The 25,631-nt window shown below is 40.9% G+C and overlaps 1 protein-coding gene across 4 annotated transcripts in view; it reads left to right on the forward strand.

The window, feature by feature from the left end:
- The window catches only part of LOC104589806 (DNA-directed RNA polymerases IV and V subunit 4), a 45,523-nt gene extending 22,499 nt beyond the window's left edge, over positions 1 to 23,024 (forward strand). For 2 of the 4 annotated variants that reach the window (XM_010248244.3, XM_088899245.1), the window contains exons 11-12: positions 21,377 to 21,474; positions 22,819 to 23,024. In XM_010248244.3, coding sequence (XP_010246546.1) covers positions 21,377 to 21,451 — 75 coding nt within the window. In that variant the 3' untranslated portion in view covers positions 21,452 to 21,474; positions 22,819 to 23,024. Of the gene's footprint in view, positions 1 to 21,376; positions 21,475 to 21,633; positions 21,944 to 22,807 lie in introns of those variants that run through there. The other 2 variants (XM_010248242.3, XM_010248245.3) reach the window with 2 other exon arrangements.
- The last annotated feature ends 2,607 nt before the right edge of the window (positions 23,025 to 25,631 follow it).

A 25,631-nucleotide genomic window follows, 5' to 3' on the forward strand; every position in this document is an offset into this window, starting at 1 on the left:
GCCACCTACAGCAGCCCTAACACCACTTAACAACTCACAGCAGCCCTACACCATTCGGCTACTGCACACACAGCCCTTCTTAGGGCAACAATGAACCTAGTTCTCTAGGTTCTAATCGGTACTAACTGATTCTTGAAGGGTTCCTACCCAGAAATACCAGCAACACAAAAGGACTAAATAACCAACCTTCCTTTGAGAGTATCAGCCAACCATTCACTGCTGAAATCACCTTCCTTGATGAAGAAAACTGTGCGCAGCAGAGAGCAACGAACTATGATATCTCAGACCTAGGGCGAACCAGCTCTCTCCATTAACTAACCAGAAACGAAGAAGAGGGTGTCACGAACACAGCTGAGATGCTTTGCAAGCGGAAGCAGGTCAGAAACCTCGCTCTGATACCATGTTTTGGAGCAGCTACAGTAATCCGAACCAGTGAAGAAGGAAGAAGAAGATGAGGAAGAAGACGAGAAAGAGAGAACAGGAGGGTTTAGTCGAAACTGATTAGTCTACCATTCAGTCGACTCCCTTATGTTTATTAGGTTCTAATTACACTTACAAAGACTAAATTGCCCTCACTTAAGTGTGGGGCAGAGTACTCTAATAAAACAGCCACATAAGCAAAGTACTTAACTGACATGAGATTACTAAACTACCCCTATTCGGCTCACTCTTAACAGTTCCCTTCGCTTTTTTCTATTTCTTTGTACAAAAAAGAGGTGGTCTCAAAATTTGTCTCACCTTTGGGAACACCCTTAGATCCTACTTGGGATTTTGGGTTTCGTAGAGGACTTAGGGATGCTGACATTGAGTCTCTTTCTATTTTGCTTGGTTGTCTTAATCAGGTTTGTTTGGATTCCTCCAAGCTAGATAAGAGGGTTTGGACTCCTAGACCCAATGAAACCTTCACTTGTGCTTCTTTCTTCAAGTCCATCTCTCAACTTTCTACTCACCAACCCTTTCCGTCAAAAGAAATTTGGTGTAGGCCAGTTCCCCCAAAAATTATGGCTTTTTGTTGGGAAGCTTTTCATGGGAAAGTAGACACTTTAGACAACCTACAAAAGAGAAGACCTTTTCTCTGTATTTCTCCTAATTGGTGTATCCTCTGTAGAGCTCACGGTGAGGATTGTTACCATCTATTAGTATTTTGTCCTTTTTCTGTAGACCTTTGGGCTTGGCTACTTTCGTTGTTTGGAGGTAGTTGGAGTCTACCAGCAGAAGTTCACATGCTCTTCAACCATTCTACCTTTTATTGGCCTACAAAAATAGGGAGAATTATGTGGAGATGTGCTCGTGCTGCCTTGACTTGGACTCTTTGGGAAGAAAGGAATCTTAGAATTTTTCAAGATAAGGAAAGGAACAACCAAGATTTGAAAGACTGTGTGTTAAACAGGGCAATACATTGGCTGAAGACCTTGGAAATCTTTCATCAATTCTCCTTTACTGACATTTGGAGAAATTGGTCAGCAGTAGCAAGGTGTTCATCTCTAAAGGACAAATCAATTACAAGCTGGTCTCCTCCACCCGAAGGCTCAATAAAGTTGAACTTTGTTGGAAGCAGCATGGGTAATCCAGGATTATCCGGAGTGGGGGGTGCTTTGAGAAATGAGAAGGGAGAGATTTTGTTGCTCTACTCAGGTCCCTTGGGAATTGGGAATTCCATCAGGACAAAACTTTTAGCTGCTGTACAAGGGGTCCAATTTGCAAACCAGCTGGGGGTACAACACCTAATAATCGAGGGGGATTCCAAAGTGGTGGTGGGTTGGTTGAAAAATTCTGAAGAGGCTATGTGGCGATACAAGAATGAAATGAAGAAATTTAGTTGGTTGACAAGGAATATTTTGGTCACTGTACAGTGGGTGGGGAGATCAGCAAATACCTTGTCAGATGTGTTAGCTAAGCAAGGGGTAAATAGGGAAGAATTATTTTGGGCTCAGTTGTGATTCTTGTTTTTCTTTCCTAGTTTACTTGTAAGTTTCAAGGAGGGGCTGCAGCTCGCGCCTCTCATTGGGATGATGTATGAACTCACTCTAATTCGCTTTTGAATCAATAAACTTATTATTATTCATAAAAAAAGCATAAAAATAGTATAAACAGAATATGGGAGCTAATAGTGATTAGTAAAAGTGATGCTGGAGCTAAAAAGGCAAAAAGAAAAACTAGAAAAAAGAACAATAAGTAGATCAGACAAAAACTCCAAACAAGGTGGAGGGAGAGGCATCTAGAAGAAGAAAAAAGAGGCTGAGCAAAGTGGAGAGATTAGGATGTGTAGTGTATTATGAAAGAGGAGGTACAGGGAGGAAGGAAAGAAAGTTGGGTTAAAATAAGGTGAATCTTTTGGTTTTTAGTAGTTCTATTGTTCCATGAAGATACTCAGCTGGAATGCAAGGGGTCTAGGGAGCTCAAGGAAAAGGAGTGTAATTAGGGAAGTCCTTAGGAAAGAGAAGCCAACCATTGTGTTAATCCAAGAATCAAAATTGCAAGAGGTGGACAGAAGATGGGCAAGGAGTGCATGGTTAGTTAGAGGATTAAGCTGGGCATTTGCACAATCTTGGGGAGCATCAGGAGGCATCATTACAATTTGGAAGAATGAGGAGCCGGAGTGTACTGAAGAACTGATTGGCAACTTTACAGTTATAATTAAGTTAAGAAGGAAAGAGGATGGATTTGAGTGGGCCTTAACCAATGTTTATTGGCCTAATTCGTATAGGGAAAGGGGTGAGTTTTGGGAGGAGTTGGCAGCCATCAGGGGTCTTTAGGATGGCTCATGGTGCTCGGGGGGTGATTTTTATGTCATTAGGTTCCTAAATGAAACCACCAATCCAAACCATAAGGTTACCTCTAGCATGAGAAATTTCAAGCACTCTTTTGAGTTTAGAGAGCTACCCATGTTGCAGGCAAACTACACGTGGTCCAATTTCCAAGAAGAACCCTTGTGTTGTAAACTAGATAGATTCTTAATTCTCTTTAGACCGAGAATCTGCTTGGAGAGGATTTGTAGTAAGGGCTCTCCCTAGACCTACCTCAGATCATTGTCTAGTTAGGTTATCCAAAGAAAACTTAGGAGGGGGACTTTGTCCTTCCCGGTTTGAGAACATGTAGTTGCTTCATCTTGATTTTGTAAAAAAGGTACAACTGTGGTGGGAAGAAGACCAAGTGGAAAGGATATAGGTTCTATAAAAAACTACAGGCTCTGAGAGCTAGAATCAAAGCTTGGAATAAGGAGGAATTTAGGAAAGTGGAAGAAAGAAAGGATTGGATTTCCAACAGGATTCAAGAATTGATGTAGGTGAGGTAGAGAGAAGGCTGATAGTACAAGAGAGGAAAGATCGTTGGAAGTTGAAACATGAATTGGAGGAAATCATTAGGAAAAAGGAGGTAAGTTGGAGACAAAAAGCTAGGTGTAAATGGCTTAAGGAGGGATATGGGAATACCGAATACTTTCATACCCTAAATAATGGCAGAAAGAGAGAATGTTGTGGAGCGACTGGATTGGAATGGAGAAGTGATTGCAGGAGAGGAGGAAATAGCAAGAGCCTTTGTGGAACACTAAATCCATTTATGACAGCCCAAGAAGAGAGAGAGAAGAACTCCCTGACTTTGATTGGCAACCGGGTAACAGAGATCTGATGGTTGCACTAGAAAAGAATTTTGAGATCCAAGAAATAAAAAATATTGTGTTATCAATGGAAAGATCTAAAACCTTAGGCCCAGATGGTTTCACGGTGGCCTTTTACCAAGATTGTTGGGACATTATAGGTGGTGAGTGGTGACTTATTGTAGGTTTTATGTGAGTTCTTTGAGAGAGGTAAGTTCAATTCAGGAGCCAATGCTACATTTATAGCCTTGATTCCTAAAAGGCAAATGCAAGTCAGCCAAAGGATTTTAGGCCCATAAGCCTAATTGGTATTATGTATAAGGTAATCTCAAAGGTTTTAGCAGAGAGAATAAAAAAGGTGCTACCATCCCTGATTTCCCCAAACCAAGGAGCATTTGTGTCAGGAAGACAAATTGTTGAGCAGATCCTTATTGCCAATGAATGTGTGGATTACAGAAAAAGGCAAGGAGAAAAGGAGCTGATTTGCAAACTCGACTTGGAAAAGGCCTATGATTTGGTGGGTTGGGGTTTTTTGTTTGAAGTGTTGAGAATTAGAGGTTTTGGAGAGAGATGGTGTAATTGGGTTAAGGTTTGTAACTTGTCTTGCCACTATTCCATCCTGGTAAATGGGGTAGCCAAAGATTTTTTCCCTGCAAAGAGAGGTCTAAGACAAGGGGACCCTCTTTCCCCTTTCCTTTTCACTCTTATAGTGGATGTAGGGAGTGCTTAGATCACTAGAGCTGGTGCTAGAAATTTGCTTAGAGGGTGGAGTGTAGGGAGGGAGGAAATAGTTGTTACCCATCTTCAATTTGCTGATGACTTGATTCTCTTTTGTGAAGGAGACCAAGAGGAGATGGAAAACCTAAAGGTGTTGGTAGAGAATTTTGAAAAGGTCTCCAACCTGAGGGTAAATTGGATTAAAACTTTAGCTGGAGTCAATAGGAAAGAAGCAGAGGTGGCATCTTTGGCTAGATCTTTAGGTTGTGAGGTAAGTGATTGGCTTTTGAACTACCTAGGTTTACTGTTGGGGGGAAACTCAAGATCAGAAAGCTTTTGGTACCCAGTGCTAGAGAGATTTTCTAAGAGATTAGCGAGTTCGAAAAGGAACTACATTACCTTAGGGGGTAGAATCACTTTAGTTAAGTCAACACTAGCAAACTTGGTGTTGTACTTTTTGTCTACCTTCAAGATGCTTGTTAAGATTGCAAACCAGGTTAAAAAAAATAATGAGAGATTTTCTTTGGGATTTTGGTGGTTCTAAAAAGGATCATAGGGTAAAGTGGGAAGTGGTGTGTAGAAAGAAAGACAAAGGGGGATTAGGGATCAGAAATATTAGATTAAGAAATACAGCATTGTTAGGCAAATGGTTGTGGAGATTCCCCAAGGAGCAAGAAAATTTATGGCACAAGGTTATAAGAAGTGTTCACGGAATGACAACAAATGGATGGGATGTTGAGGTCGACCCTAGGGCTTCTTGCTCCTCCCCGTGGAAGGACATTGTTGGTGTATTGCCTGCGTTCTCAACTTTCATAATGTATGATGCTTGTTTGGGTAATAAGGTACTTTTTTGGGAGGACACTTGGATTGGAGACTCTCCCCTTTAGGATAGTTTTCCGATCATCTATTCTCTTTTGAAAAAATTTTTGAGTTATTTCTTCTTTTCATGTCTCTGAGGATTCTTGGGATCTAGGGCTAAGGAGAGCCTTGAGGGACTCAGAAGGGGATTGGTAGATGATCTGTTTTCTCTTCTCAGTTCAATCTTCTTGGACCTTTCTTGTCCTGATAGTAAAATTTGGACTGGAACTTCTTTAGGCTGTTTTTCTTGTTCCTCCTTCAATGCTTGTTGCCCCCTACAAATCTGATTACACCCTTTCCTGTAAAAGAAGTCTGGAGTGCTCAGGTGCCTCCAAAGGTAAGGGCTTTCTGTTAGGAAGTGGTTCTCCAAAAAATTAATACCTTAGAAGTGCTTTGCTTGTCTCCACATGTCTATAACCTTTTTTTTTTATCAATAACTGTGAATTGCATTAATATTATGAAAAGTTATAGAGCAAGGGAGCTAAACAATCTTAGCTCTCGAGAACAACCATTGAATGCCAAAAAACAATTACAATACAGCCTAAAATATAGAATTTCTGTTCACCCCTTGTCTAGCTAGACCATCTGCCAATGAGTTCGCACTTCTTTTTACCCATTTGTATTGAATTTCCATGTCCTTAGTCAGCCATTTAAATTTCCTATTTTCATTGCTGTAATTCCAAAGTCTAGAGTTATCCTCTTTTATCCAGTTTACCACCACTTCAGAATCTCCTTCTATGATCAGCTTGTTAATATGCATATCCTTAATCCTTTGTACCCCTTCAAGAGCTGCAAGTATCTCAGCCCTCAAAGAATCTCCCACCCCTACTGGTCCAGAAAACATAGCCAACAAATTCCCTTGTTCATCTCTTATTACTCCTCCTATTCCGGATGGCCCTGGATTACCCATGCTGCTGCCATCAAAGTTCAGTTTAGTAAAGCCATGAGGTGGAGGGAGCCAACAAGAGTTTGGGGCCTTCTTTATTGGAGCAAGTTCTGCTATCTCCTTCCATTTCTTTGCAACTCATCAACTGAGAATTCTGCAAACAGAGCCAAGGTTTTCAGCCAGTGTATAACCCTAATATGGATGACCTCCAATGTTGATTCCAAACTTCTCTCCTTATTGGGGAAGATCTGTGAATTTCTCTCCTCCAAAATAGTCCAACAGACTGCAGCCCTCATACACCATCACATAATCTTAGCCCTTTTTGTTGGCCAAATCGGCATAGAAGTGAATAAGCTTTGTACATTCGAAGGGGGGGGGGGTCCACCAGCACCCAAACAAAGTACACCATTCCCAAATGACATTAGTAAACTGACATGTCTATAGCCTTTGCTTGAAGAATGGTGAGACGACAAATCATCTATTAATTTCTTGTCCCTTTGTTACTCTTTTATGGGATTGGTTCTCCTCTCTCTTTGATTGCAGGTGGAACTCTCCCTCAGCCTCAAGTGTAGATGATCTCTTTGGCCCTAGCTTCTTTCGATAACCAAAGAAGGGAAGGGTGATGTGGAGAACAACAAGGGCAGATATCCTGTGGGCAGTTTGGGAAGAGAGAAATAATAGGATTTTCCAAGGAAAGGAAAAATCAGCTCGTGAACTTATTGAAGGGGTCACCATCAAGGCTGTACATTGGCTGAAAACTGTAGATTTGTTCAAGGACTTCTATAGATGACTTGACTACAGGGTGGAGTATAATAGCAGGGTCTTCGGTATCTTGTTCTACCTTACAAGCAGCTTGGTCCCCTCCTTTACAATGTACTGTGAAATTAAACTTTGATGGCATCTTTGTGGGGAACCCTGGACCATCTGGAATAAGGGGTGTGTTTAGAAATGAGGGAGGAAGAATCCTAGCTATGTACTCCGGTCCAATAGGTGTGGGGGACTCCCTTATAGTAGAAGTGTTGGCCCTCCTTCAGGGGCATTGGATAAGCAATTGGTTATGCAACAGTTAGAAGTGGAGGGAGACTCAAAGTTAGTAGTAGGGTGGGTGCAAACAAATAATTTGGGAACTTGGTCCCTAAGACAAGCTGTAAGAGAATTATCGAGCCTTACAAGGGAGCTGGGTGTAGTTGTTAATTGGACTAGGAGGTCAGCAAATGCTTTAGCCGACTTACTAGCAAAGCAAGGGGTGAATAGAGAGTCTTTGTTTTGGGCTGTGTTGTAACTTGATTTTTGTTTCTGGGGTCACCTTGTCCTTCTTTAGGTGACAGTTTGTAATTCCTGATTTTCTATTTAATGAAAGTTACCGTCTCCTATTAAAAAAACAGTATAAACAGAATATATAAATGCTAATAAAGTGAATCTCTACCAGTCCTTTTGTGCAGAACCTATGTGGAAGCCAGAATCCTAGAAAACTGGTTGCCCCTTGTGATCCTTTATCCTAAATTTCAAAGAAAAATTTCATTCTTAGACCTACTTTCTTGGTTTTTCCAAAAATTTCATTCCTGAAGAGAAATTGATAGATTGCCAAACTTGATATAGAAATTTTTATAGGTCAATTTGCACATATTAAATATCTCCAAGAAACTCTCTTAAATCTGCAGTTCATCTCCATTCATTTCTATATGCTCTTGGTGCACCTAGCTCCTGTAGGGCCTAGTCATTTCTACATCACTTGGTGAGTAATTCTCAATAGTGGTGGTTCATAGGGACCCTGCAGTTTAGGGCCTTTCCCTTCTCTATTATGTTTCTCCAAATCTCTTAGTTCTGCTACTCTACTTCTGATTAGTACAAGCTAAACGCAAGAGTATGGATATACATTATTTGGGCTGATAAATCACAGGAAACAAGTAATAATTCATCACTTTCAGAATTCTGAATCCATATTGAATTCCCATGTAGAGAAGCCTTCTAGTATTGCACTATGCATTACTCCTTGAATGCTATACAAGCTAGCATGCATTTTTCTTAAGAAATAGGTGCTGTGAAGTTTGCATCCAGTACCATTTCATTTTTGGGGTTATCAGTATAAGCCAAGATAGATTAGGTTCCTATAATTAATTATGCAATCAGTTTTGCAGCTTGAGTGAGCCTGTGTGGTACCAAATTGACCAAAGGCTTATGGTGAACAAAGGGTGAGCCAAGATGGTATCAATTATCAAAATACAGAAGCTAGTTTGTTGACTGCCAGGTTGAAGAACTTGTTCCAATGTATTCCTAGATCAGCAAATTCTATGCAGATGGTAAGGTAGAGATGGGGACGGGAGGTTTGAATTGTACTCGGGGCCATATATGCCAAAGGTTAGGATTGCACCCAGTCTACTCCGGTCCTCCCAAGACCCTAGATAGCTTGGACCAACATTTGGTAATGGCCATGTAGTATGGGTTCTTTAAATGCCCATGTAGTATGGGTTCCGAGGGAGCTAAACTCTGAAGCTGATAATCTAGCTAAATCTGGTGTTCACAGGGATTCTCTTTTTAGTGATAGCTCTATGCCTTTGTAATTTTCTGAGAGTTTTACCTGTCGTGTACACTGCCTCATGTACCTCTTCTTTTTGAATAAAGTTAACTTTTTCTCAAAAAAAAAAAAAAAACATTTGGTAATGGCTCTCTCTCTCTCTCATTCCCATATATTTGGGACAAGGCTTAAATGATGTGATGTTATTGGTTTTCATTTGCACCTTTTTTCTGATAAATATTCATTTGCACCCTTTGTCCATATGGTGAATGGATGTAGGGGATCTACCTTTTTCTTTGTTTTTGAAATATACTCACTGATGCTTATAAAAAAAGGTGCTAGACTGCATGGTTTAGAATGCCCCTAAATTTCCTAATATTTCCATGACATGTTTTCCATTTCCATGGGTAGCAACACAAAAATTTTACTGAAGTTGACATATTCCCCAATGAACAATACTAGCACTATGTGGAGTACAAGAGATAGTATTATAACATGCATGCACAATTGTCATATAAGCTCAATCTTTTGTATGTTGTCCTATTCCTAGATGTGAATGCTGTTTGCTGGATTACAGCAGTCGAAGAAGAGGGAGAGGAAGAAGAAGAGAAGAAGATCTGAGAGAGGCGACTTCAACTCTTCAGCCGGCCCAACAAGTTTATATAGATGATTATAAAATAATATTACATGAACGGACTAGAATGCCCCTGATTAGTGATGGGGCACCTAGACAAATAAAACAATTAAAACATTAAACAGGTTTAGGCCCAATAACTAAGGCCCAATAACTAAGAACATAAGACACAAATAAGACCAACTTAAACACTAATAATAGCCGAACCAACACTCCCCCACAAGCTAAGCATGGATGTCAATCATGTTTAGCTTGCCAAGTAAGTCTGAGAACTTCGTTGAAGCTAGTCCTTTAGTTAACACGTCTGCAATCTGCATCTCAGAAGGAGTACAAGGAATGCAGAGTTCTCCTGAGATAATTCTTTCTCTAACGAAGTGCCAGTCAATCTCAATGTGCTTCGTCCTATTATGTTGCACTGGATTATTTGCAATGTTGATGGCAGCCTTGTTGTCACAGTACAGCCTGAGAGGACACTCGACCTTTACCCCGAGCTCACCAAGGAGAGTTCTAAGCCACAGTAGTTCTGCAACACCATGGGCCATAGCTCGATATTCAGCCTCTGTACTCGATCTGGCTACCACATTCTGCTTTTTACTTCACCATGTAACCAGATTTCCTCCAACAAACGTGCAATACCCAGAAGTAGACTTCCTATCCCCAATAGAGCCAGCCCAATCTGCATTAGTATACGCTTCAATTTCAATTTTGTTGTGTTTTTTGAACATAATTCCTTTTCCTTGGCAAGTCTTCAAGTACTTGAGAATTCTTTCCATTGCTCTCATATGAGGAATTTTTGGAGAGCATGAACTGGCTGACTACATGTACAACATAAGCAATATCCGGTCGAGTGAGAGACAGATATATCAGCTTGCTTACCAGTTTTTGGTATCTTTCTCTATCAAGGTAGTCCTCTCCAACTGATTCCTGTAGACCATGGTTCTGCTCTATTGGAGTATCTGCTGGTCTACACCCCATCATACCTGTCTCCCCTAGTAGGTCAAGGACATACTTCCGCTAACATATATAGATGCCCTCTTTTGATCTAGCAACTTCAATTCCAAGGAAGTATCTCAGATGGCCCAAGTCTTTGATCTCAAACTCAGAAGCCAAGAACTCCTTTAATCTTTTTATCTCTTCCAGATCATCCCTTGTAATCACCATATCATCCACAGACGATTAACACCGTAAGTTGGCTATTTTGTTTCCTTATGAACAAAGTATGATCTGCACCACTTTGAGTGTATCCCATTCTTTTCATGGCCCCACAAAGTCTCTCAAACCAAGCCCGAGGAGACTGCTTAAGGTCTTATAATGCTTTCCTCAGTTTACATACTTTCCCATCAAAGCCATAACCTGGTGGAGGATCCATAAATACTTCTTCACGTAGATCACCATTTAGAAAAGCATTTTTTACATCCAATTGATGTAGTTCCCATGAGAAATTTGCAGCCAATGACAATAAGACCCGAATTGTGTTGAGCTTCGCAACTGGAGCAAAGGTCTCTTTGTAGTCAATCCCTTCCTTTTGAGTAAACCCCTTTGCCACAAGTGGCCTTGAATCTTTCAATGGACCCGTCCTCCCTATGCTTTACAATGAACACCCACTTGCATCCTACATTGCTCTTCCCTTCTGGTAGATCCACTAATTCCCAAGTCTTTGCTTTCATTTCCTCATTCATAGCCTCTTTCCATCTTGGATCAGACACTGCTTTTGAGTACCTAGTAGGAACATGCTCTGAGGAGAGAGCAAACACAAAGGAATAATAACGAGGAGATAAACATGAGTAAGAGACAAATTCAGCAATGGGGTGTCGGATAGTACAATAGCGGGTAGACTTACGAAGAGCAATAAGGAGATCCAAATCAGAAGTATGAGTGATAGGATTACCTGAAGTTGCCGAGGCAGATTGATCTGAGTTCGATTGATTGCTGCCATGAGTTGGAGGGTCTTTTTTCCTTCTGTTGTAGGTGATTCTTATATCTTTTTGTTGCTTACTGGTGTCTCTAGTTACATCTGCAACATCAAGAGTGGTAACAGGAGTAATGGGAGTCTCACTAGGTTCACCCAGGATGCTACAACTAAGAGGATTGGGAGGAGAGGATGGAAGGCCCGAGGCAGAGAGAGGCACAAAACAAAAGGGGGAAGGAGAATCCAAAGAAGAATCCTCTTCCATCCCACTAGTCTCCCCCTAAAGAGGATTCTGGGAAGAATGAAAATAGGAGTGAGACTAAAAAATACCACATCTTTTGTGATATACTTCTTCTTGGTGATGGGATCATAACACTTGTAACCTTTTTGGGTAGGAGAATACCCTAGAAAGATTCCTTTCATAGACCTAGGATCCAACTTGGACTTCTTCGGGTCCTTAACATGTATAAAGCACACACAACCAAAGACTCTAGGTGGAAGAGCAAAATCTGGAAGATTAGGGCAAATGACAGAGAAAGGGGTTTTCATACCCAACACCTTGGATGGCATCCGATTTATCAGATATGATGCGGTAAGGACAGCTTGAGATCAGTAGTGCTTGGGCACCTTGTGCTAAAATAATAAAGCTCGAGCGGTCTCCAATAAGTTTCTATTTTTGCGCTCAACAACCCCATTCTATTGAGGGGTACTAGCACAAGATGATTGATGTATCATGCCAGCATCCTCCATGAACAGGTTTAAGGACCTTTCAAAATATTCCGCAACATTGTTTGAACGGAATTGCTTAATCTTCTTGTCAAATTGAGTCTCAATCATTTTACAAAATGCCATGGTTATCCGTGGCACTTCATCACGTCCTTTTAACAAGCAGATCCATGTGCATCGTGAATAGTGATCAATAAAATTGATAAAGTAACGAAAGCCATCCATAGAAACAAGGGGTGAAGGGCCCCAAACATCAGAATGGACCAAATCAAAAGGAGCTTGAATTTCATTACTAGAAATTGGATAAAGGGTTCTACATTGTTTTGACAACTGACCACTTCACAAACTAAACTTTGACTCGAAATACCCTTAAATAGTTCAGGAAACAACCTTTGCAATGATGAAAAAGGTAAATGACCTAGCCTAGCATGCCACAAGTGTAACCTAACTATTGACTCCTCATTATTCTGACTACTAGTTGCAGATGATTGTAAGGCCGAACTTATGTCCGCATCAAAATAGTAGAGACCACACTCATGACCGCTCCCAATCGTTCTCTTCGTGAATCTGTCCTGAAAGACACAATGAGTAGGAAAGAAAGTTACACTACGGTTTAAATTCTTGGTAAGCTTCGAAACAGATAAGAGATTGGAAGTAAGATTGGGAACATGTAGAACAGATTTAAGAGAGAGGTTCTTGCTTAGGTCAACTCCCCCTTTCCTCGAGATGGTGGAGAGGGAACCATCAACAACCCTCATCTTATCTTGGCCAGACATCAATTGGTAAGAAGAAAATAAAGAGGACATGTGTGTCATGTGGTCAGTGGCACCAGAATCAATAATCCAAGAAGTAGAGTCAATAGAACTAGTTGTACTATAAGCAGAGACAATACCTGATTTGGCAAGAGAGGTGGAAGCAAGAGAATTAGTCCTTAGACGGGTTAAGGCCCGGCTAAGGACCTCTACCTCATCAGCAGTGAAACCCAAGGATTCGGATGTGGGGAAATTAGCAGTCTGTCCCATGGGAGAAGATGCGGCTATAGATGTGTTCTTCGAGCTATCACCACTGTGACTAGTAACATGATTCCCACTTGCTGTTTGATTCTTCTGGGGCTTCCTGTCTTTCCTTAAAGCAACTGATTTCATATGAGGATAAAGAACCCAACAAGTCTCTTTACATGCCTTTCACCACCACAATGAGAGCACTTAAGATGCCTCTTGTCTGAATGCTTGCTCCCCTTTTGGTTTGAAGAAATTAGGGCTGAATGTTCAACAGGCTCTTCGGCTGGTTGTGTTTGAGTGTCAACTTGCATCTCTTTCCTCCTAACCTCTTCGTTCCTTACTAGATAATAGACATGATGTAAATCTGGCAGTTCATCCCTTCCCAAAATTTGAGACCTTATGCTCTCAAACATTGGGTCTAAGCCAGCCAAGAACTTAAAGGCTCTACCCTCCTCAATTTGTTTATCATGCCTCTCATTGTCTTTTGCATTCTCCCAATCAAGAATAAGGTGGTGATTGAGTTCTTCCCATAATCCTTCTAGGGTTGCAAAATATGTTGCAACTGTCATGTCTCCTTGTCTCAATGCAACAATGTCTTGGTTCAGCCTATAAATTCTGGCATTGTTCTTTCTTTGTCCATAAGTTTTAGAGACTTTCTCCCAAATCTTAGCAGCAGTCGGAAAGTGTTGAACAGTCCTGGCCACTCTTGAAGTCATTGAAGCAAGCAACCAGGACATAACAGTAGCATTTTCCCTACGCCATACTGCACACTCCGCACTACCCACTGCAGGTTCCTTCTTATGTTCATCTAGATAACCCGTAAGATCCCGGGAAGTAATGAAGAGCATGGCTGAAACAGACCATTCTCTGAAATTATATTCATCTAACAGTACACTGGTGATCTGCAAGCTGTGCAGTTTTGGATTTTCCAGATTAGGAGACCTCCCGCCAGGTCTATTATCCCTAGAAGACACTTCCCCTGATATTGAAGACATCTCCTTCCTCTTACAATGATCACAATTGAAAAACTCAGTGCAAGGAGCACAATTTCAGACTTACCGAAGCTGTTGCAGGCCTGAAAACCCCTTGTAACAGAACTGAAACCAAGAACACTCCACTTCTGTACAGTGCAGAACTCTTCTGGACTGGACTGGACTTTGATTTCTGCTGTAGTAGACTGTGACCAACTGTACGAACCGAACTAGGACTGTTGAAGTCAGCCCTTCCACCTAGATGTGTTGGCCCTCCTTCAGGGGAATCCCCCACACAGATCTCTCTTAGCAGCCGAATGGCTACTACCTGTTGTAAGGTGTCTAGTAGGGCATCAATTTCTGGAACAAACTCCCCTTGGGCCCTACAACCAAGGGAAACCCTAGATACAGACCTTGCTGTGCTCTACGGTTAGCCCTAGGGTTTCTTCACAGCGACCAAGACAGAAGAGAGAAAGGAAAAGAAAGAAAAAAAAGAGAAGGGCCAAAAGGTGGCGGCTGTAATCAGACAAATGAACCTTGCTCTGATACCATGTTTGCTGGATTACAGCAGTCGAAGAAGAGGGAGAGGAAGAAGAAGAGAAGATCTGAGAGAGGCGGCTTCAACTCTTCAGCCGGCCCAACAAGTTTATCTAGATGATTATAAAATAATATTACATGAACGGACTAGAATGCCCCTGATTAGTGGTAAGGCACCTAGACAAATAAAACAATTAAAACATTAAACAGGTTTAGGCCCAATAACTAAGAACATAAGACACAAATAAGACCAACTTAAACACTAATAACAGCCGAACCAACAAATGTAGCAGGTAGGGCTCTCCCCTTCTGGTGTTAATCTTCTCCCTATTGTATAAAAAAACATAATTTAGTGACAATATTGCAGATATGTGGAATAGCAATGTTATTACCTACCTAATGTGCATATTACCACTTTTAGCCAGCTGAATATTCATTTCAAATATAAAGTTTGTTGAGTGGGCCGACTTGTGTTTAGTTTATTTCTTTTTAAATTAAAAAGTTGTTGGGCCTTGGGCCCATTAGTTTTTATTTTTTAAAGAGCTGTAATTACTTGGTTGAGTTGCCGCCCTACTAAGGGCATCTTTGTAATATCTCATACTTAAGTTAATTATAAATAGAATGAGGGGCTGGCGGCTAGGGTTAAGTAAATCTATCCTAGTCGACCTTCTCCTTTTTTTTCTTCCCTTTCCTCTGTCTCTTGTTGAAATCCCCAACTTTCTACTCTTCCTTCACAAGAAGCTTGGCCGAAATCAGCACATAAGGTTTTCTACTTGGTATCAGAGCGGGTTGAAGGTTCTTGAAGAGATTCGTTCCTGCAGCCGACTGCATGGAGATTTAAGAGGCTGATCGAAGCTTTCAGGTAAGCCCGGTTTTTGGATTTTCTTGGTGGATCTGTATGCCCTGTAGCTGGTCTAGGGTTTCTCATCAGAATCAGGAAAAACTGGAGAAAGGGGAAGAGTCCTGGTTTTGTTGGACTCTTCAATTTTGACCTAGGTAGTGGCGCCCTATTTTTTTAGGGTTCCTCTGGGTTTTTTGTAAGGGGCGATTCAAGTTCCATGTGGTTTGGAGGCCTCTAGAGAGGGCGGTTGCTTCTTCTCTTTCTTCTCCCCATCCCACCGAAAAGGAATCTTTCGTGGGAAGAAAGTCCATGAAACCAAAGGAGTGTCGTTGGTTCCAGAAGGTATTCTATTTATTCTTGTTGCATTTTTTAGTTGTTTTCTGTTCCTCTTTGAGACACATGGAGGGACACAGAGTTGAATATAAGCCCGGGAATGAAATGAGACCAGTGAGAGTAGGTGCTGGAGACCCCTTCGGAGCCGGAACCATTACTATAGTTAGGCTGGATGGTACAAATTACTTGGAATGGTCTCAATTTGCAAAGATGGCCATTGGGGCTCGTGGAAAATTGGGATATATTACTGGTGAAGAGGTAAAACCCGAAACTGGCAACTCCCGGTGGGTGCTGGAGACCCCTTCGGAGCCGGAACCATTACTACAGTTAGGCTGGATGGTACAAATTACTTGGAATGGTCCCAATCTGCAAAGATGGCCATTGGGGCTCGTGGAAAATTGGGATATATTACTGGTGAAGAGGTAAAACCCGAAACTGGCAACTCCCGGTGGGTGCAAGAAAATTATATGGTAATGACATGGTTGTGCAATTCTATGTTGTCACATATAAGTAAAAACTTTTTATGGGCAAACACTGCTAAGGAGATATGGGATGGGGTGGCAGAGACCTATTCACAAAAGGAGAATGTTGCTAGGGCTTATCAACTAAGAAATCAGATTATTGCTACTAGGCAGGGAGATAGATCTGTTGCAGCTTATTTTTCAGTCCTCAAGACCCTGTGGCAGGAGATTGATCATCTAGAGACCTTTGCTTGGGAAACCACCAAGGATGCAACTACCTATCAAAGACACTTAGAGAAGTATAGGGTGTTCGAATTCCTTGCTGGCCTTAACCCTGAGTATGACATTGCACGACAACATCTTCTTTCCAGGGACAGTGTCACTCTATCCCAAGCATATGCATTCGTGTCAGGAGAGGAGTGCAGGAGGGATGTAATGATGAAGAATCTCATGTCTGATCAGTCTGCTATGGTAAGTGCTGTGAAACCTAAACAGAATGGCAATGAGAACAAGAAGGAAGACAAAAGGGACTTAGTCTGTGACTACTGTAAGAAACCGAAGCATACAAGAGATACTTGCTGGAAGCTTCACCCACATCTTGTGCCGACCAGATTGAAGAATAAGAAAGGAAATGCACATATGGCAGTTACTGGTGACACTCCGGCCCCCCCTACTACAGCTGCCTTGGAGTCTGTTGCAGCTGCTGCAGTAAGGGCCGAGCTTGAGAGGTTTGGGTTACTTCTGAATCAGAGGGATACAACTAGTTCCAATTCAGCCGCAACCGGACAACAAGGTACAGGTAGCACAGGTGGAACTCACTCTACCTCCCTTGCCCACATAGGTAGTCCACATGTCACTGCAAACTATGTTTCTGCTTCAGGTAAGGAGAGATCTCCTTGGATTATAGACTCTAGAGCCTCAGAGCACATGACCCATTGCTCCACCATTTTCTCCTCTTACCAACTCAGTTCTGGTAGAGATAGGGTCTCCACAGCTGATGGATCCCATGTTCCTATTGCTGGGAAGGGATCTGTCAAGATTAATGATTCCATTTGTTTACCCTCTGTCCTCCACGTTCCTAGATTGAGCACCAACTTGTTATCTGTTAGTAGTTTGACTAAGAATCTAAACTACTCAGTAATTTTTTCTCCTGGACATTGTATTTTGCAGGATCTGGATTCAAAGAGGATGATTGGGAGTGGTCGTGAAGTGAATGGAATCTACCTCCTGGATACTCTTCCAAGTCACCAAAGTCATCATGTTTGCAAGGACAGTGAGTCAAAACTTGTGGATCAGATTATACTTTGGCATAATCGTCTGGGCCATTTGTCTTTTTCTTCTTTAAGTTCTTTGTTTCCAAAACTGTTTGAGTTTGTGAGTCTGTCAAGGTTGAAGTGTGAAGGTTGTGAACTTGGAAAGCATTGTAGACACTCTTTTAAACCAAGTAATAAAAGATGTTCTTCTCTTTTTGATGTTATTCATTCGGATGTGTGGGGCCCTTATCATGTTCCCTCTATGGGCGGCTATCGCTATTTTCTCCTGTTTGTGGATGATTTCTCTCGATATTCCTGGATTTACTTGATGAAATCACGTGATGAGGTACCATCCTTGGTGAGACAATTCCATCAGATGGTATTAACACAGTTTGGAACTAGAATCAAGATGTTCAGATCTGACAATGCTAGGGAATATTTTGAGAGACATCTTGCCTCGTATCTGTTGGAGTATGGTGTTGTCCATCAGAGTAGTTGCTCCTACAGTCCACAGTAGAATGATGTTGCAGAGAGAGAACAGACACATTGTTGAGACGGCAAGAAGCATGATGATCACAGCGACAATTCCGGTTCGTTTTTGGGGTGATGCTGTTCTCACGACAGTGTATCTAATTAACAGGATGCCTTCTCGTATACTTGGATTCAACACTCCATTCAGCCTTCTTTTTCCTCAGGGGGAGATGTTTCATATTCCTCTAAGGGTGTTTGGGTGTGTCTGCTTTGCGCATATTCTTGGTCCTTACCGTTCGAAGCTTGATCCCAAGGCAAAGAAATGTGTCTTCCTTGGATATGCAGAGAATCAGAAAGGGTACCACTGCTATGATCTAGTCTCTGGGAACCGGTTTGTTACTATGGACATCACCTTTTTCGAATCTACATACTTCTTCTCAAGGAATCCTTCTTAGGGGGAGTGTTTTGGGGAAGTAAGTCAACAGTCTATCCCTCTCCCAGTTCCAGTTCCTGTGCCTACTACTGTGCTTGACAACCATCCGATGTCACCTACCTTGCCCCCCCCCCCCCCCTTTGCGTTCCGTCTCACAGTATTACTCACGGCAGAGACTTCATAAGGAGGTTGATTCCACTACAGCAGAACTCACACCACTTCCTGTCGATCCCTTGGAGACTCCAGATTCGGCTGATACAGATCCAGGTATTCCTCTTGATCCCTCTACTATTTCAGTTCCCATTGGTCCCACTAACACTGTTATAGATAACCTTGATCTCCCTATTGCTCTTAGAAAAGGGAAGAGGAAGTGCACTGCTCATTGCATATCACAATACTTATCCTACAGTGGATTTTCTCCTTCCTACCGTGCTTTTCTCTCTTCTCTTGATTCCGTGTCTATACCCAAGGGTGTTAGTGAGGCTCTCTCCAAACTTGAGTGGAAGGCAGCTATGCAAGAAGTGATGGAGGTTTTGATTAAGAATCAGACATGGGAGATTGTGGACCTACCAGAAGGCAAGGAGACAGTTGGATGCAGATGGGTTTACATAGTAAAGTATAAGGCAGATGGAAGCATAGAGAGGTACAAGGCAAGACTTGTTGCAAAAGGATACACACAAACCTATGGCAATGATTATCTAGAGACCTTTGCACCAGTTGCAAAGATGACCTCTGTTCGGATACTCCTTTCTCTTGCTGCCTCGTACTCTTGGCCCTTGTTTCAACTGGATGTGAAAAATGCTTTCCTAAATGGGGATCTGCAAGAAGAGGTGTATATGGATCTTCCAGCTGGTTTTTATGATAATGCTAAAGAGGGAAAGGTATGCAAGCTGAAGAAGTCACTATATGGCTTGAAACAATCCCCTAGAGCATGGTTCGACAGATTCAGAAAGGCCCTGATTGTTTTTGGCTACACTCAAACTCAATCTGATCACACCTTGTTTGTGAAGCGTAGGGGATCCTTGGTGTCAATCCTAATTGTTTATGTGGATGATATTGTTGTCACTGGAAATGATCTGAGTGAGATTGATAGTCTGAAGAGGAACCTGCACAAGGAATTTGAGATTAAGGACCTTGGAGAACTGAGATACTTCTTAGGCATTGAAGTTGCAAGATCGAAACATGGAATTTTTATCTCTCAAAGGAAGTATGTCTTGGACCTTCTCCAAGAAACAGGGAAACTTGGAACAAAGGCAGCTAGCACCCCCATTGATCAGAACCATAGAATCAGTGCATCAGAAGGTGAACCAGTAAAGGACCTTGGGAGGTACCAAAGACTTGTGGGTCGGCTACTATACTTGTGCATGACAAGACTGGACATCTCCTATGCAGTAAGTGTAGTGAGCCAATACATGCATGCTCCACGAGACCAGCACTGGAAGGCAGTTGATAGGATCCTTGCTTATCTGAAGGGACATCTAGGCAGAGGCATATTGTTTACTGATCATGGATAGCTCAAGCTAGAGACCTATACAGATGCGGACTGGGCTGGATGCCTCGATGACAGAAGATCAACTTCAGGAGTGTGCACCCTAGTTGGGGGCAACCTAGTCTCATGGAAGAGTAAAAAGCAAACAGTTGTGGCAAGATCAAGTGCAGAAGCCGAATATAGGGCCATGGCGCATGGAGTTTCAGAACTTCTCTGGATCCGTTCTCTATTGGAAGAAATCGGTGTTCAGGCAGAAGAACCTATGATGTTATACTGCGATAACCAGGCAGCAATTAATATTGCTCATAATCCAGTTCAGCATGACCGAACTAAGCACATTGAAGTAGATAGACATTTTATCAGAGAAAGGGTAACTTCTGGAGAAGTTTGTCTTCCATACATTTCTTCTGATCTGCAGCTTGCTGATGTCCTCACAAAAGGCGTTGCAAAGAACAAGCTGGAGCATGATCTACGCAAGTTGGGGATGTATGACATCTACTCCCAACTTGAGGGGGAGTGTTGAGTGGGCCGACTTGTGTTTAGTTTATTTCCTTTTAAATTAAGATGTTGTTGGGCCTTGGGCCCATTAGTTTTTATTTTTTAAAGAGCTGTAATCACTTAAGTTGAGTTGCCGCCCTACTAAGGGCATCTTTGTAATATCTCATACTTAAGTTAATTATAAATAGAATGAGGAGCTGGCGGCTAGGGTTAAGTAAATCTATCCTAGTCGACCTTCTCCTTTTTTTTCTTCCCTTTCCTGTCTCTTGCTGAAATCCCCAACTTTCTACTCTTCCTTCACAAGAAGCTTGGCCGAAATCAGCACATAAGGTTTTCTACTAATATTAGTTTTGGTTTGTATAATAGATTATTTGATTGATCTACTAGAATCATTTCCATTTTTTTGAGTTCAATTTTATTTGCATTCATTCTATCATGCAGTTTTGAATCTTAAGTTTTACAGTACAACTTCACAACATATTATTGTCTATAACCTTAGTTTCTTAGCTCTGTTTAATGTTTTGAAACAAGATAATAATTTAAAAAGTTGTGCTTTTTTATCATTTCATAAAATATCATTCTATATTTTTACATATTTTATAATGTTTCTACCATGTCTATAGTTTTTACAATATTTCAATATGATATTTCTGACATTTCCATCAACACCTACATTTTAAACCTTGTAGACTGATGATAGTCAGCACATCTTATGGTGTCAAGTATCCTAGGTTTTTGAATGGCTGGAAAAATATTTTGGGATGGTTGCAACAGGTGTTGTATCGATACAGAATTGAACTTGATGAATTTGAACCATTTCATTAGGGCATGGAGGTAGGAAAAACTACTGGTACAAGCAGAGTTATATTGAAATTAGGATATAAAGATAATTAAATAGCTAGGAAGAATTCGACCAAAGGTCTTAAGTTAAATATTTAGTGGGGAAATTCATTATACGTTGAAACCTTAATTGCAACACCGCATGGCACTGCTTTTGTATAATTGCTTGTCATCTGTGTCATCTTATTGGAACTACATCAGAGTTGATCATGGAGAGAAGGTAGACGGCCTATATGAACTCTCCATTATTTCCTTTTTGCCCTTTTCCATTCCCTTTTGGATCTTATTATCTTAATTCATGCTTGAACATACTACAATGGTTTTCTTTTAATGAATAAACATACTACAATGTTTTATCAATTAAAAAAACATATTACAATGCTTCTCTTCTGCTTTTGTTTCTCCCAGGGCAAAAGACAAAATATAGAGGAACCTATGAAGGATGTTGTGTACAAATTAGCTAACCTTAGACACTCAAAGTAAATCCGTTACTTGTACTGGTCCAGGTAAGCTGTCCTGATTTTCTAACCTTGTCAGGCCCATCTTTTTGGCCTTTTGAATTTATATTTGATGACATTTCTTGAGGGATAAAGGATCTGTGTCACACATCTCTGTTGCTATAATACACAAGGTCTTTGTGAAAATGATCCTTTTGGCTTGATCAGATGAACCTACAATTTGCTCCTTCAATCAATGGCACTGCATCCATCAGAACATCCCTGGGACGGGCATGTAACCGGGCATCAATATACTTCCATGAAGGATAAGAAGTTGAACTTGTGAAAGTACATTTTTGGTTTACACATACACATGCAACAAAACACACATAAGTTTTCTAGGCAAGTTGTTTAGAGATCCCTAAAAGACCAAGGAAACTTTCATGTGTCGAATTAATTTGGGGCTGAAGGGGTTTCCCTGAATTCTTTTCCTCACCCAAATAAATTTTGGAAGCCACCTTGCATGTGCTAAAGAAAACCCTTCTTGTTGATGCATGGCTTTTTAGATTATCAAATTATAAATTCTGACAACTACTTTTAATTGGGTTGAACTCCGATAGAAAGATGGGGCAGGGCTAATGTGGACCGCAAGCATGCGCATATGGCTGATCCAGAGGCTTCCCATCTGGTGAATGGGATGAGCCTGGATCTCCTGCAAGCAAAAACTCTGTTCACATAGCATACCGACCACACATTAGGAATAGCTCCTGTACATGATGTTAAATTCATGGGGGAGATGTTCCCAATGTGCAGCTGGATTCCCATGCTTTCAGTGTGTGCAGAGATTTTGCTTTAAGGGAATCCTGTTGTGAATGGGATAGGGCTATTGTGGACCACAAGGGTTGGGCACCCTCAGACAGTGGGCATATCATCGCTATGTAAGCAGTTTTTGGTTCTGAAATTTGCTCCATGGCAAAAAGCTGGTCTATAGAAAGGAACAAATAGGTCATGTTTTTACCCAACCATTTAGTCACATGGAAGACTCCTTGTTTGTTTTTGAAAGCTCATAAAATGACCATATTATTAAACCTGCTTTCTTCTTAATGGCTGATTAATGCAATTGGTCACATGTCATCCAGAGGGGTTGATCTTTCAGCCTAGCCAGCCTATGATTTGATTTGTTCAGATTGGTGATCAAGCCACTTTTTGCAGTATATATCTTTACTAATTGTTATATAATGCCGCCTTGGCCTCAGAAGTCCAGACTCCAGACCACTTGATTTTTTTTTTTTTTTTTTCTTTTCATTGCTGTAGGTCCACAACTTCATTTCTTCTTTTCATTTCTGTAGTAACAAGCATAATCTTGTTGCTCTAATTTATTCCTGTTTACCTCAATATCTAGTTGACATGCAGGATTGGGAGGTCTGATATCAATTTCTTCCTGACGGTTTCTGATATTATGTACATTCTATGGTTGTTACCGTAGTTGAATGGGCTGCTAGTTTTTTGTTAACTGATGTATATATAACACCTTTTAACTAAGAATATGATCTTTTTGGTAAAGTGTAAAACTCAGAATATGGTCTTCATCTACCAATCATGGGTCTCTGATTTTCGTTTGTTTGATGATCAAGGTTGAGTTCAGATAAGCTTTAGGGCTTGTGCTTTTAAAATTCAAAAGCACAAAGCCCTAATTTTAGGTTTTGTGCTTTGGGGCTTAAAAGTGTTTTGGGTTTTAAATTATTATGTTTCTTACTAATTATTTGTTACGAGCCTACTATGAACGTGGATAACATGCAAGCCTTGCATGGGCCCACGAACATTCTAACGACTCCAAGGGAAGGCCAGTCAAAGTTGTTAGGTTCATTGTTATCATTTTTACGTTAACTTTCAAATTGTAGATGCCTAGGGCGACTTTCTCGCCACTTTCTCTTGTTAGTAGGAGCTAGTTTCTATTTTGGAGCTGTTTTCGGTAGGGCTGTTCATAAGAAGGCCCAACCCGACCAATCTGGACCGACCCAACCTGAGTTAGTCGGGTTTTCATCAGCACCAGTTGGTTTCGGGTTGTACAAATTCATAAACCAATGGTTTGGGTCGGTTTTGGTTTTCTTTTGTGAAAACCGAAACCGATTCGAATCGAAATGACTTAGTTCCTACTTAACTAAGTTGTTCATAATCCTTTGTGTGGTGCATACAACTTGATATAATGTTTGAAATTCATGATTTTAGTTTTCTAGGTGAAACTAATCTCTAATCCCATATGCTTATCATTTATCAATTTGTCATTCTCGCATTGACAACCCAAATTTGCACCACACAAGCACATAGACCATGGGGGGCATGAATGAACTTAGAGCCGAAACCGACCCAAACCAACTCAAACCGATCAGGTTGGTTTCGGTTTCCATCTCAGGTAACTTGACCAGGTCGGGTCGGTTGGAAAAACCTTAGTAAATTGACCCAACCCGACCTATGAACAGCCCTAGTTTTCGGTTGTGGGGGTGTAACTCGTCAAATACTCTTATTTTCTTTGAATGAACATCATCATTATCTAACATTTAACTTATCTTAATTTGGGAGGCTTTTTCTGAGTTGCCTTGAACTAACCTAGAAATATTGGTTACCTTCTTGCCAAGATAGGGAAGACGAACTGAGAACATCCTCTTGTAGACTCTCCGGTAACCTATTTCGGATAGTTTGCTCTCCTGTAGAGACCAGTCACACATTCAGTTATGGTAGCTCGTAACAAGGAGGTATTAGAGCCAACGATGGATCCTAATCATGAGCGAGGCCTCTCACAGATTAAAGGTGAGATGGGATCCCCGATGGCTACCCAAGAGCGGATGATGGAGGAGGTACGGGGAATATTTGCTTCAATCGCCACAAGATTTGACAAGCTAGAGAAGTGGTTTGACCATCGATTTTTGGGCTAGTGGTTTGACCATTTGGGTCAAACGGTTCAAGTGGTTTGACCTTTAGAATATTAGGGTTTAGGGTTCTATACTTCTATTTCTCTTCTTTTATGAGAAAAGAGAGCTAGTTCTAGGATGGTTGTTGACTGAGCAGCCAAGAAAGAAAGGAAATAAAAGGAAAGGAAGGAGGGAAGGAAAGAAAAATAGAAAGAAAAGAAGGAAAAAAGGAGGAGGCATTTACTGATCACAACGATGGAGACAGCGACGATGACCTTTCTCTGATCTCAGATCTAAGATCTAGCTTGTTTCTCTCTTTCTCAGATCTTAGATCTGAGATCTTGCTCCCTCTCTCTCTCTTTTAGATCCCATTGATGAGTTCATGTCTTAGACTCTTAGTCCCTCCCCCATCTCTGAATCTCCTTTTTTTTTTTTTTTTTTCTATGTTAATAAACCGTAAACTGTTGCTTGGGTTGAACAGTGTAACGATTCGACTGTTTTCTGACCAAATCAACATTTTTTTTTTAAATGGTTCAATCTAAAAATAGATCCAGAAATATGACTGGTTCCTAAGTCAAACGGTTCAATCGTCCGGTCTTATCCGATTTTAAAACGGTTTGCCTGATTATGAACAACTAAGAAAGTACCATTGGGGTGACCTATTTCAAAATCAGGAGCTGGGCCTCAGGCCCGACATTTTTAGAGATGCCAACAAATTTCAAGTCGTTGCCCTTAGCCAATGAGGGCATTTTAGTCAATACATATTAAAATGATAGAACAGCATAAGCATCCGTTCACTTGCCCTTAATCCTAGGGGTGGACTGAACTATAAAAACCCCTTTTTTTCCCTCCCTCTTTTGGGTCAAACAAAGCATCCGTTCACTTGATCCGAACTCCTAAACCAGCAGCTCATAGTATTGGGCAAAATCAATTTTCCAATTTCTTCCAAAGTGGCCATTTGATATGTTTTATTTGAGGCTTTGAACAATTAGTCCACGTTGTCTTTTCCAACATATTCTTTCCTCTTCAAAATTCATAGGGTGCTCTGATTGGTCAAAGCTATCCTGGTATCATGTCTTTTTAATGTTATAGATTTTTCCTACATATATGTGTATAAATAATATTATATACAATAGATAATTATAATGTTTATTATTTTAGGCCTAACAGTTTTTTTATTTTATTTTTAAATTTATATAAATATAAAAAACTAAAATGGGGATTTAAGGCCAAAAAAAGGTTATTTTTTTGGCAACAATAACAAGGTCTGAAATTTACTCAAACTAAAAAAAGATTACCACAAATGAACAACCAAAT

Source organism: Nelumbo nucifera, chromosome 1 (genome assembly GCF_055504915.1).
Source record: "Nelumbo nucifera cultivar China Antique chromosome 1, China Antique-T2T, whole genome shotgun sequence".
Classification (NCBI taxonomy): Eukaryota; Viridiplantae; Streptophyta; class Magnoliopsida; order Proteales; family Nelumbonaceae; genus Nelumbo; species Nelumbo nucifera.